Here is a 12,156-nt window from a genome sequence, read left to right as displayed (position 1 = left end):
TTACACTTGCTCTGTGACTATGACAACTAGCTTCAGGCAATTTGACTCAAACAATAGCAATGATAGATCGTTTACTGTCAGCCCAAAGGGTGTGGATGAAAACGCTGAAATACTCCCTAATTGTACCATTCGAATGCTTGGTATGACATTGCTCATATTGCAAAATTAACCGGGAGGAAGTGAAACATCACACATTCTGTTCGGTGCTATGCTCTAAATATTTTGAAGTCTTTTAAATCAAAAACATATGATGTCACAAATTACAACGGAGCACTCCCAACTGTGTGAAACAAGTGGGGTCCTGGGACACTTAGATCAGGAAAACCCAATGGTTGCTTTTCCCTCCAACAACCCACAAAGGGCTATCGGCAGTGACACTGTGCTTTTGCTCCATTTCTCTGAGAAAGGGAGGACCCATACTCTGCCTCACTGACGTATGTCCTCCAACCCTTTGATCAAAATGTTTGTGGTGGGCGCAGTGTGAGGCGAAGACCATTGAAATAACCTGGTGTAACATAGAGCCTGGCCTTGTGTGTGAGTAACATTCACTTGTTCTGGAGGAAATGCAATGCACGAGGATTAGTTGTTTCAAAATAGGGGAGCAAATTCTCAGGGTAAAAATATTAAGTTTCCTAATAACGATAATTTTAATGTGGTTCGACGACGACCATGGTATAGTGTATGGTGCAATGTTGTTCCCGATTGTGTAAGCATTCTAGATACCCCTGTGGCGGATACTCCTTCCTATCACCAATGCATGTCTTGCCCACCTACAAGAAACTGCAAAGTCACTGCCACACCCTCAACCAAAGGCATCTGAACTCTACCCCCATTATCACCACGCAGCAGTCAGGTTCTCAGTTAATGAACAGAACCAGCGAAACTACTTCCACCCCCACTGAAAGGAAGGGAGATTCCTGCTCCAGCTACATCAGAAAGCTGCAGGTTATGGCTGTCACACCCCCCACACCACAAGGAAATATGCTCCCTGCTTCACTCCCACAATGGATCTTGCAGCAAAATAATTCCGCGCAAGAGGTTATTTTCATTCCTGCTCCACCTCCCACCGCAGACAGTAGAATTCCTATTCTAAACCCACTGCCAGATTGTAGGATTCCTGCTGCATTTCCCAACAGCAGAGAGGGGAATTCCTGTGCCATTCCTGTGCCATTCCTGCTCCACTACCAGCAGAAGACAATGGGATTTCTGCTCCATTCCCTCCACCTGACAGTGGGATTCCTACTACACTTTCCACAGCAGACAGTAAAATTCCTGTTCCACTCCCACCGCCAGACCGTGGGATTCCCACTCCACTTCCCACCTGCATACAGTGGGATTCTTGCTCATTTATCCGGCTATACTAATCAAAATTGATCGATTTAATTTGATTTAATTTGAGGTAACTTTTCCAAGGTTGACGTTAATCCCAGCTTCAAACTTTTAACATTTACACTCAAATTTTGAGAATTTGGAAAGAAGGCTATAATATGTGACATTTGGAAGTGGTTGTATCTCATTGTTGAATGTAACAAAACAGTTCTGAAGCTGGCATTTGAGCTGCTTTGACAGAAACTGGATGACTAAGGTGGACAATTGTTATGGTTCACCAATTTTGATTCTTACCTTGGAGTAGAGAGAAAAGGATAAATAAGATTGCAGGGAAGAATGAAATACGAGCTTTAGGAAGCATCCAAATGATTGAAATGCAACACTGCCATCTTTGGAGAGCCATTCTGAAAGAAAGCAAAATGAATATAAATAATCAAAAACCTATAGCAAGCTGATATTTATATCAATGCACATAGCCACTGACATTTTATTATACCTTATATCTGGGAAAATGAATGAAAAGATTTCACAGGTAGAAATTCTGCACCACTGTCCTATGAATTTCTAAGGAAGACATATATGGAATAGGAAGTGATGATGGGGAAGGAGAGCAGGGTAGTAGTGCCAGGGAGAAGAGTGGAGGGTGATATTAAGACAGGTTTAGTTTAGTTTAGTTTAGTTTAGAGATACAGCGTGCAAACAGGCTCTTTCGCCCACCGAGTCCGCACTGACCATCGATCCCCGCACACGAACACTAATCTACACACACTAGGGACAATTTATAGTTTTATACCAAGCCAATTAACCTACAAACCTGAACGTCTTTGGAGTGTGGGAGGAAACCAAAGTTCTCGGAGAAAACCCACGCGGTCACGGGGAAAACGTACAAACTACAGACAGGCAAGCACCCGTAGCCAGGATCGAACTCCGGTCTCTGGCACTGTAAGCGCTGTAAGGCAGCAACTCCACTGCTGTGCCACCGTACCATTTATAATAATAATAATAATAATAATAATAATAATAAATACTTTAGTAATCCCCTTTTCAGGGGAAATTCAGATGTCCTTGCAGCACACTAATAAAAAAACAACATAACATTAAAGAAGAAGTTTAACATTAAAACATAAAAACATTTGTGGAGGGTATTCCATACCAAAGGTCCCTTTGAAACTGCAGCACAAATGATTGAGCAAAGGGAATTGGATGCAAAGAGATTCGTTTTGGAAACACGCAGGAATGGAGAAATATTCTAATTTTTTTTATTTCAAATATATTTGTAAAATTTGCAAATGTTTCATGTGTATGTCTCACAGTGCACGTCTATTGCATTTATATTGAGGGAACCATGCCCTGGAGAACAGTATATTTCAAACACTGCCATACAGTGTACAATACAAATATTATTCTCGTTAAATTTAAAGTAAAATTATAGACGTATGGGGGCAGAGGGCTGTGGCATTGAGAGTATCTATTCAGTCACAATATGGTGTTAGTATATTTGTTGAATGAGAAACCATGGGGAAAAAATAACCTGAAATTAATATAAAGTGGAGGTGTCAGATTACCGGGCAATAAGTAAATCAATTGTTCATATGGCATTGTAACCCGAGAGAATAAAGTGACTGAGACAGAATGACTGCTTGTAATACTCAGCTACCCTTCTATTTTTTCCCGTATTGTGGTTGGAACTTCTCTGCAGATATTTTTTTGATTAGTAATGTAAGATGACAGCAGCAAAATTATGAAATGTGGTCGAGAAATGTATTTTAACTTCTGGTGCAAATTATTATTGGTCAGTTATGCAAAAATACAAGAGTTACATGAAGCGATGACTTTGTCATGCAGAACAGCATGGAGAACAAATTTTTGCTATTTTCCTCATTTGATAAGATAGGAATATACTCCTTCCTTTATTGCTACAGTGACTACACTTTAAAGGTACTTTCCTGCCCTGATGGAACTTTGAGATGCAAAAATTCGGTAAAAATTGTAAGTTGTCCCTAGTGTATGGGGATCGCTGGTTGGCGCGATGGGCCGAAATGCCTGTTTCCACGCTGTATCTCTAAACTAAACTAAACAATAAGCTGCAAGTCATCACTGGCAACATAATAGAAGCCCATGAAAGGATGGACCACAAACCAGATATTCAGAAGGCAAAGGTTTTTACCGACATAACAATCCCTCTCCCATCCACTCTCCACACTGACTATAAAAGTTCAAAGCAAAACCCTGAGAAATGTACATCATACTTCATATCTCAGCAGAGGAGACATTGTGGATGAAATTCACCATCTCTCCCGTGGATTAGTACTGCTTTTAGCTGATGAAAGAAAAGAGTGGTCAAAGACCCAGGCTTTAAACCTAGCACCAAGCTCTTGATCAACTGAGCAGCATCACCCCTGCTCTCCTGTATGCTTTGGGATCAATGACATTTCACAGGAAAAACCTAAAGCCGTCTCCACAAGCACAACTGGTGTAGCCATTGCCTCACAGTGTCAGAGACCCAGGTTCAATCCTGACCTTGGAAGCTGCCTGGGTGAAGTTTGCACATTCTTCCTGTGATTGCGTGGGTTTCTTCCCAGTGCTTTGGTTTCCTTCCACACCCCAAAGACTTGCTGGACTGTATGTTAAATAGCCTCTGCAAAATTGCCCCTAATGTGTAAGGAATAGATGAGAAAGAGGGGTAACAGAACTAATGTGAATGGGTGATCGATGGTTGGTGCAAACTTGGTGGGTAGAAGAGGCTGTTTCCAAGCTGTATGTCCAAAAAACAAACAAATCGAAAGATCTTACAAATCGAAATGCGTTCTTTGCCAGACCAACATGCCCAGTCTGGAGTCTCTGTTCACACTCAGCCAGCTCTGGTGGTGGGTCAGATCTTCCACATGCCTGACACTAAGCACTTAACTTCCAGCTCTATCACCACAAACATGTTTCCAGGAGGATGGATGAACCACACAATCTCCTTGCAAAAAAATGTCATAAGCTAAATGATTTCTAGAAATTCGTTGACTACGACTGCTCCACTTGGAAAGGAGCAAATCTCCTCCAGACTTGATAACAGGAGCAGAGGCTATGAACAAACAGCAGAAGAAGCTCACAATGCATTCTGTCACCTGCCCCACATGAAGCATAGTCTGTGAATCCCATGCACACCCCATCAGCTATCTAATGGACTACAGAATTATAAAACAAAGTGCAAACCACTGAGAAAGAAAATTAATACCATTTCTAACCCAGGGCATCTTCTATATGATTTCAGTGATGAGCCAATGGAACTATTAGAAGTTTGTCTGCTCTCCAGGGCACTATTCCAACTCCACTAGGAATGGTATAAACAGCTAATTCTTCACCATTTTTTGTGACATCTTACTATTAGGTTGCTGTGTTTATTTAGTCATAGAATTATACAGTGTAGAAGCAAGCCCTTCGGCCCAACTTGACCACACCGACCAACATGTCACAGCTACACTAGTCCCACCTGCCTGCATTTGGCCCATACCCAGCTAAACCTGTCCTATCCATGTACCTGTCTAACTGTTTATTAAACATTGTGATAGCCTCTGCCTCAACTCCCTCCAATTTATTTAATTGTTGCTACAATAATTGTTTCAGTTGAAATGTTTCTCCCTCTACAATTATTCTACAGAAAAGGAAGTCAAGCCTTTTTCAGATTTATCACAGTACACTGAATTATCAACCAGCAGCAGTGTATTTGTGAGGTGGTCCTGGTATACGAGGGTGGGTGCCAAGAGGAAATCATCTTCCCATTGAGAAATAACAAAAATGTTGTCTTTGTTGTCGGATTAGAGAATTGACTGAGACACAACAGTAATAAGTCACTGAATGACAGTAAGACTATGCATAACACTGACATCGCTCGGCTTTAAAATCAGTAAGAGATATTATAAAACAATCTAGTCTCCACCTCTGCATCAATATTCCAGGAAGCCTTAACGATTTTTTGATTGAATTACCTTTTTTTTTTCAACACAAGAGCCCAGTCTCCACATTTCTCAAGGACTTTTGAATAATTAATATGAGCTAAACATAAAGTGATGGAGGAATTCAGCCGATTAGGTAGCATCTGTGCAGGCAATGGACACAGGTCGGGACCCTTCTTCAGTCTGAAGAAGCGACCCGATTCAAAACATCGGCTGTCCATTTCCTCATCAGATGTTGCCTGACCCACTGAGTTCCTCCAACACTTTGTGTTTAGCTCAAGGCCCCAGCATCTATAGATTCTGCTGTCTCCAATTAATATGTGCTACAGAGTGGAAAATCTTCCTCAGAGCTATCCATCTTGAGATCGCCCTGGAAACACAACTCCAACAAAGTGACCATTGAAAATGCTACAGGAAGTACTCAGCGATCCAGACAGCATCTATGGAGGTAAAGGGATGGTGGCCAATTCAGGTCGAGTTGCTACATCATATAGCAGCATCCACAGTCTCTTTTGCCGTCAGCAAAGTGAGACTGTTGAAGGCGATGTTCAACGTGAGAGATGATGAGATAAAGGGGGAGGATGTGCTTGTGGAAAATATAAATTCCCTTTAACAGAACCATTTATTTTCCACCCAGAAATTGGCGAGAAAGCATTCTGTTATCAAATCAGTCATGGTATTGATGGCAGACCAAAACACGTGATACTTTCTCGATCAGCACTGGCCATCCCATTCCATCATACAGTCATAGAGTGATACAGCTGGGAAACATGTCCATCAGCCCAACTTGCCCACACTAGCCAACATATGTCCGCTATACTAGTCCCACCAGCTAGCGTTTAGCCCATAGTCCTCCAAACCTGATCTATCCATGTACCTATCTAACTTTTTCTTAAATTTTGGGATAGTCCCTGCCTCAACTACCTCCTCTGGCAGCTTGTTCTACACACCCCACCACCCTTTGTGTGAAAAGGTTACCTCTCAGATTCCTATTATTTCCCTTCACCTAAAACGTATGTGCTCTGTTCCTTGATTGACCTACTCTGGGCAAGAGACTGAGTATCTACCCAATCTATTCCTCTCATGATTTTATCACTCCTAACTCTAGCATCCAACTCCCCATCTACATCTCCTTGCCCTGACCAACATTCACAGTTCCAACCGCCAACCCCAGACCTCCACCATCAACCCAACCATGACCGTCACCAACCCCCAGCCTCAGTCCCAACCTCCATCCAACCCCAACCTGCAGCTCAACACCCACTCCTTAACCCTCGGGTAGACCTCAGTAAAACCATCAGCCCCAATCCAATTATTAACCCCTGCTCCCAACTCTACTCCAACTGTAACCCAAAGTGCTTGATAACTCTTCCTTATCCTCAACCAACCATCGTAATTCTAATTGCCAGCCCACCATCACCATTTGAGGATCTTCCTCAAATCTAACCTCCAGACCATTCCCTTAACGCGATCTCCACCACAAACTCCAGCCAACCCTAATCAGCCTCCCTGGCACAACCTCTATCACAGACACCACCACCATTCCAGACACAACCACCACCCCTAAAAGTAACCACAATTCACCTCACACGTCCACCATCCCAGACACAACCATTATCCTAGACGCAGCCGCCCGCCACAAACCCAACCAGCATCTCAAATACAACCATCATCCCCAAAACCAAACTAGCATCCCTACCAACTCTACCATCTATCCAGTCCCAGTCATCAGCTCCCAACCCTACCTGTCGGAGGTGGCTGCACTAGGATCTGAGCAGTGTAATGTTCATTCTAGGGGAGGTGGCCGGTCAGCGATCATACCGTTGGGGTCTGCTTCAACCTGTCAAACCGCGAACTTTGTTGATACTCGGCGCTGGCGCGGTGACTGTGTCTATCCGGTGCTGAAAGCAGCCAGGCTTGCTTGTCCGAGCCGATCTGTTCACAGTCAACGCTTTATTGTCGGATGTTTTCCGGGGAGTGCCCCGTCAGCTTCAAAAGGTGACAGCTTCTACTCGCTGGACGCTCCCAATCAGCAGCCTGGGAAACTCTAAATTGAGGGGGCGGACTGAGATTCACCTAGTTCTCTCTCGCTCCCACACCCTCTGACTGTGCCAGGATCGGCAGTTTGACAACGCTTCAGTATATCGTGCTACTGCTGGCCCCAGCGAATCCAGCCTTGGCAAGGATTGAAGCCGACCATGGCCGGGAGCAGGTTGAAGTTCCAGGTTCTGCAAAGGGGTTTGTCGCGTCAAATAGCATTAACGCAGTCTTTATACAGTACACACTGATTGCAATAGTTTCCCAAACAACAAAGTAATGCATCAGGTGGAGGTGGAGCAATCGGGACCCGCTGATCAGGTTACATTCCTTGCCAATGTGTATGACTGAGGCTGTTATCAGACTTGCTCTAGGATTTGCATGGTGCGTCAGTTAACATCTCTGGAGAACATGGATAGGTGACAGGTAGACAAAAATGCTGGAGAAACTCAGCGGGTGAGGCAGCATCTATGGAGCGAAGGAATAGGCGATGTTTCGGGTCGAGACCCTTCTTCAAACTGATGTGGGGATGGGAAGAAGAAAGAAAGAGACGGAGACAGTGGGCTGTGGGAGAGCTGGGAAGGGGAGGGGAAAGAAGGAGAAAGCAGGGACTACCTGAAATTGGAGAAGTCAATGTTCATACCGTTGGGGTGTAAATTACCCAAGCAAAATATGAGGTGCTGCTCCTCCAATTTATGGTGGGCCTCACTCTGGCCATGGAGGAGGCCCAGGACAGAAAGTTCGGATTCGGAATGGGAAGGGGAGTTGAAGTGCTGAGCCACCGAGAGATCAGGTTGGTTATTGCGAACCGAGCGAGTGTTAGGCGAAGCGATCGCCAAGCCTACGCTTGGTCTGACCGATGTAGAGCAGCTGACACCTAGAGCAGCGGATGCAATAGATGAGGTTGGAGGAGGTGCAGGTGAACCTCTGCTGCACCTGGAAAGACTGCTTGGGTCCTTGAATGGAATCAAGGGGGGAGGTAAAGCGACAAGTATAGCATTTCCTGCGGTTTCAAGGGAAAGTGCCAGGAGAAGGGGTGGTTTAGGTGGGATAGGACGAATTGACCAGGTAGTTACAGAGGGAGTGGTCTCTGCAGAAAGCAGACAGGGGAGGAGATGGGAAGATGTGGCCAGTGGTGGGATCCCGTTGGAGGTGGTGAAAATGTCGGAGGATTATTTGTTGTATGTGATGGCTGGTAGGGTGGAAGGTGAGGACAAGGGGGACTCTGCACTTGTTACGAGTGGGGGGGATGGGGAGTGAGAGCAGAGTTATGGGGTATGGAAGAGACCCTGGTGAGAGCCTCATCTAGAGGGGAACCCATGTTCCCAAAAGAATGAGGACATCTCTGATGACCTGGTTTGGAACACCTCATCCTGGGCGTAGACAGAGGAATTGGTAGTAGTGGATGGCCTGTTTGTGCCCCACCAAACTTATTTCCACACACCTCGACTTCATCCTATACCCCCTGGTTAAAGCCCTCCCTACCTTTGTTCAAGACACCTCACACGCTCTGCGTCTCCACCATGACTTCCGTTCTCTAGGCCCCCATTCCCTCATCTTCACCATGGATGTCCAGGCACTCTACACCTCCATCCCCCACCAGGAGGGTCTTAAAGCCCTCCGTTTCTTCTTCAACCAATCCCCGTCTACTGATACTCTCCTCCACCTAGCAGAGCTGGTCCTAACCCTTGACAACTATTTTTGGCTCCTCCCATTTCCTCAAAATCCAAGGCATAGGTTGTTGCGATGGCACCAGAACCCCAGCTGTGACACTTCCTGTCTGTAGGCAGATTCTTCCCCATCCTGGATCAATCCAATCAGGATTGGGTTGTTCGCAAACTTGAGAAGCTTGACAGAGGAGTCAGTGGAGGTGCAGTCATTGGTGGAGAGGAGAGGAGAGAGTACGCAACCTTGCGGTGCTCCTATGCTGAGGGTTTGCGGGTCCGAGATGTGCTTTCCCAGCCTCACATGCGGTTTCCTGTCAGTCAGGAAGCTGGTGATCCACCGACAGAGGGGTTCAGGCACAGTCAACTTGGAAAGTTTGGAGTGTAGTAGCTCTGGCACAATGGTGTTGAATGCAGAGCTAAAATCAATAAACAAAATCCTCGCATAGGTCCCTTGGTGGTCTAGGTGCTGGAGGATGAAGTGCGGGCCCAGGTTAGAAACATAGAAAATAGGTGTAGGAGAAAGCCAATCGGCCCTTCGAGCCAGCATCTCCATTCAGCGTGATCATGGCTGATCATCCCCAATCAATAACCCGTGCCTGCCCTCTCCCCATATCACTTGATTCCACTAGCCACTAGAGCTCTATCTAACTCTCTCTTAAATCCATCCAGTAATTTGTCCTCCACTGCCCTCTGTGGCAGGGAATTCCACAAATTCACAACTTTCTGGGTGAAAAAGTTTTTTCTCACCTCAGTCTTAAATGGCCCTACACTCCTACACTTTGCTTCCTGTCTGACAACCAATTTTCTATCCATGTCAACAACCTACCCCCATTACCATGTGCTCTAATATTAGTCACCAGTCTCCCGTGCGGGACCTTATCAAAGGCTTTCTGAAAGTCTAGATGCACTACATCCACTGGCTCCCCTTCATCCATTTTACTTGTCAAAAAATTCCAGAAGATTAGTCAAGCATGATTTTCCTTTCATAAATCCATGATGACTTGGACTAATCCTTTTACTGCTAATCAAATGCCCCATTATTACCTCTTTAATAATTGACTCCAGAATCTTTCCCACCACCGAAGACAGGCTAACTGGTCTGTAATTCCCCGTTTTCTCTCTTGCTCCTTTCTTGAAAAGTGGGATAACATTAGCTATCCTCCAATCCACAGGAACTGATCCTGAATCTATTCAACATTGGAAAATGATCACCAATGCGCCCACTATTTCTAGAGCCACCGCCCTGAGGACCCTGGGATGCAGACATCAGGCCCAGGGAGATTTATCATCCTTCAGTCCCATTAGCCTACCCAATACTATTTCTCGCCTAATGAAAATTTATTTCTGTCACAGTCTGCCCTCTCCTCATTCTCATCCACTTCACCTCCCAGTACTTTTCCACCGGTCCCTCCTTCTCCTCACCTGCCTGCCTGCCACTCCCCTCTCATTAGCCCAACTCTCCTCACCTGTTGCACTCAGTTGCCTCTGATCACCAATTAACCCGGTATATAGACTCTCCTCACCGTTCACACGGTGCCAGATTGTTCTCAGCATTCATGCAAGACTCTCCAGCGATTTCACGACTGCCTACACGGATTCGATCCTGCCTGCCCCTCTTTGGAACCCTCGCTCAATCCTGAGCCTCTGTGTGAGTACGGTGTACCCATTCCTGTGTTACTACTCTGTGTTACAGTATCGTAATAAAGTTCATTACCAACTATATCTGCCTGATTCTGTGCTGCTATTGGGTCCAAGCTATACCCGTTACAGTACAATCTGGCCAACAATGGACTCAGCGCACACAACGTCTCCGTCAAACCGCTTCGAGAGGATTGAGCACACGCTCCTGCAGCATGAAGCTATGCTCACTGCCTCCAACTCCGAGGTTCGACAGGCTGTGTCAAACCAAGAGCAAGCATTGGTTGCACTAGCCACCCAGGTCCTACAGCTGACGACCACCCTCGCCCAGGCTACACCCCATGCTTCGGCTCCGACAGCACCAGCTTCCAGTCCGCCAGGACCATCACCTGAGCCCCGGGTGAGGCTACGCTGGAGACCCGGAGGGCTGCAATCCATTCATCACAAACTGTTCCATTCTCTTCGCCCTACAGCCCTACACCTTCGCCCAGGAAGCGGCGAGAGTGGCGTTTACCATTAAACACCTGACTGGCAGAGCTCGGCTGTGGGGAACGGCTGAATGGGAGCGACGCACGCCGGCTTGCTCCTCTTTCCAGGCCTTCGCCGCGGAGCTTCGCTAGGTGTTCGGTGAGGTTTCGATGGGTCCGGACGCTGCGGGAAGTCTGCTGGGGTTGAGCCAGGGGAACCAGAGCGTCGCTGACTTCGCCATCGACTTTCGCACCAGGGCCCGTCAGAGTGATTGGAACGCCCCGGCCCAGTGTGACGCTTTCTTGCTGGGCTTGAATGACTATATCAAGGATGAGTTGGTGTCCCACGACCTTCCTTCTTCTCTGGATGGGCTTATCGAGCTAACGACCCGTCTGGACCGACGCATCCTGGCGAGACATCGGGAGTGGCGACAGGGACAGGGCCAGCTATCCACCCAAGCTCGTTTTCCTCCGGAGACTGGACTACCCTCGTCGGGGCAACCGTCGAGGCAACCCGAACCCATGCAGGTGGGTCGCACCAGTCTCACCCCCGAGGAACGGGAACGTCGGCGTCGGGGGAACCTCTGTCTCTACTGTGGCCTGGCGGGTCATTACATCTCCAAGTGTCCAGTAAAAGGCCAGACTCACCAGTAGCGGAGGAATTACTGGCGAGTCAAACCTCTGAACTTTCCTCTGCCCGGCGCCCTCTTTGTCATGCCCGTCTGCTGTTGTCTGATGGTTCTCACACCCTCGCCACCTTCATAGACTCTGGTTGTGACATTAATCTTATGGACAAGGAACTAGCCCGCCAGCTAGGCATCAGTTGTGTTCCCCTGCCTGAACCTGTTCCCGCCAACGCCCTCGACGGCCATCTCCTGGGGACTGTTTCTCACCAGACGGTCCCAGTGCGCATGCTCCTGTCTGGTAATCACCATGAGACCATCCAGTTCCACATCCTGCAGTCTCCCCATCTTCCCCTCATCCTGGGTTACCTCTGGCTTCGGCGACACAACCCCAACATCGACTGGAGGACGGGGGTCATCTTGGGTTGGAGCCCTTCCTGCCACCAAGTGT

At 46.9% G+C, this 12,156-nt stretch overlaps 1 protein-coding gene across 8 annotated transcripts in view; it reads right to left on the bottom strand.

Moving 5' to 3' along the window:
• LOC116980466 (mucosal pentraxin-like) overlaps window positions 1-7,463 on the bottom strand; it is a 63,181-nt gene extending 55,718 nt beyond the window's left edge. For 3 of the 8 annotated variants that reach the window (XM_033032726.1, XM_033032724.1, XM_033032727.1), the window contains exons 1-2: window positions 7,095-7,459; window positions 1,624-1,733 (exon numbers count right to left, since the gene is read on the bottom strand). In XM_033032726.1, the coding sequence (XP_032888617.1) occupies window positions 1,624-1,732 (109 nt within the window). In that variant the 5' untranslated portion in view covers window position 1,733; window positions 7,095-7,459. Of the gene's footprint in view, window positions 1-1,623; window positions 1,734-7,018 lie in introns of all 8 variants that reach the window. The other 5 variants (XM_033032722.1, XM_033032725.1, XM_033032721.1 and 2 more) reach the window with 4 other exon arrangements.
• Window positions 7,464-12,156: the final 4,693 nt, after the last annotated feature.

The sequence above is a fragment of the Amblyraja radiata genome, chromosome 14 (genome assembly GCF_010909765.2).
Source record: "Amblyraja radiata isolate CabotCenter1 chromosome 14, sAmbRad1.1.pri, whole genome shotgun sequence".
Classification (NCBI taxonomy): Eukaryota; Metazoa; Chordata; class Chondrichthyes; order Rajiformes; family Rajidae; genus Amblyraja; species Amblyraja radiata.
The sequence above is the reverse complement of the archived record's forward strand: the minus strand, read 5'-3'. Positions and strand labels throughout refer to the sequence as shown.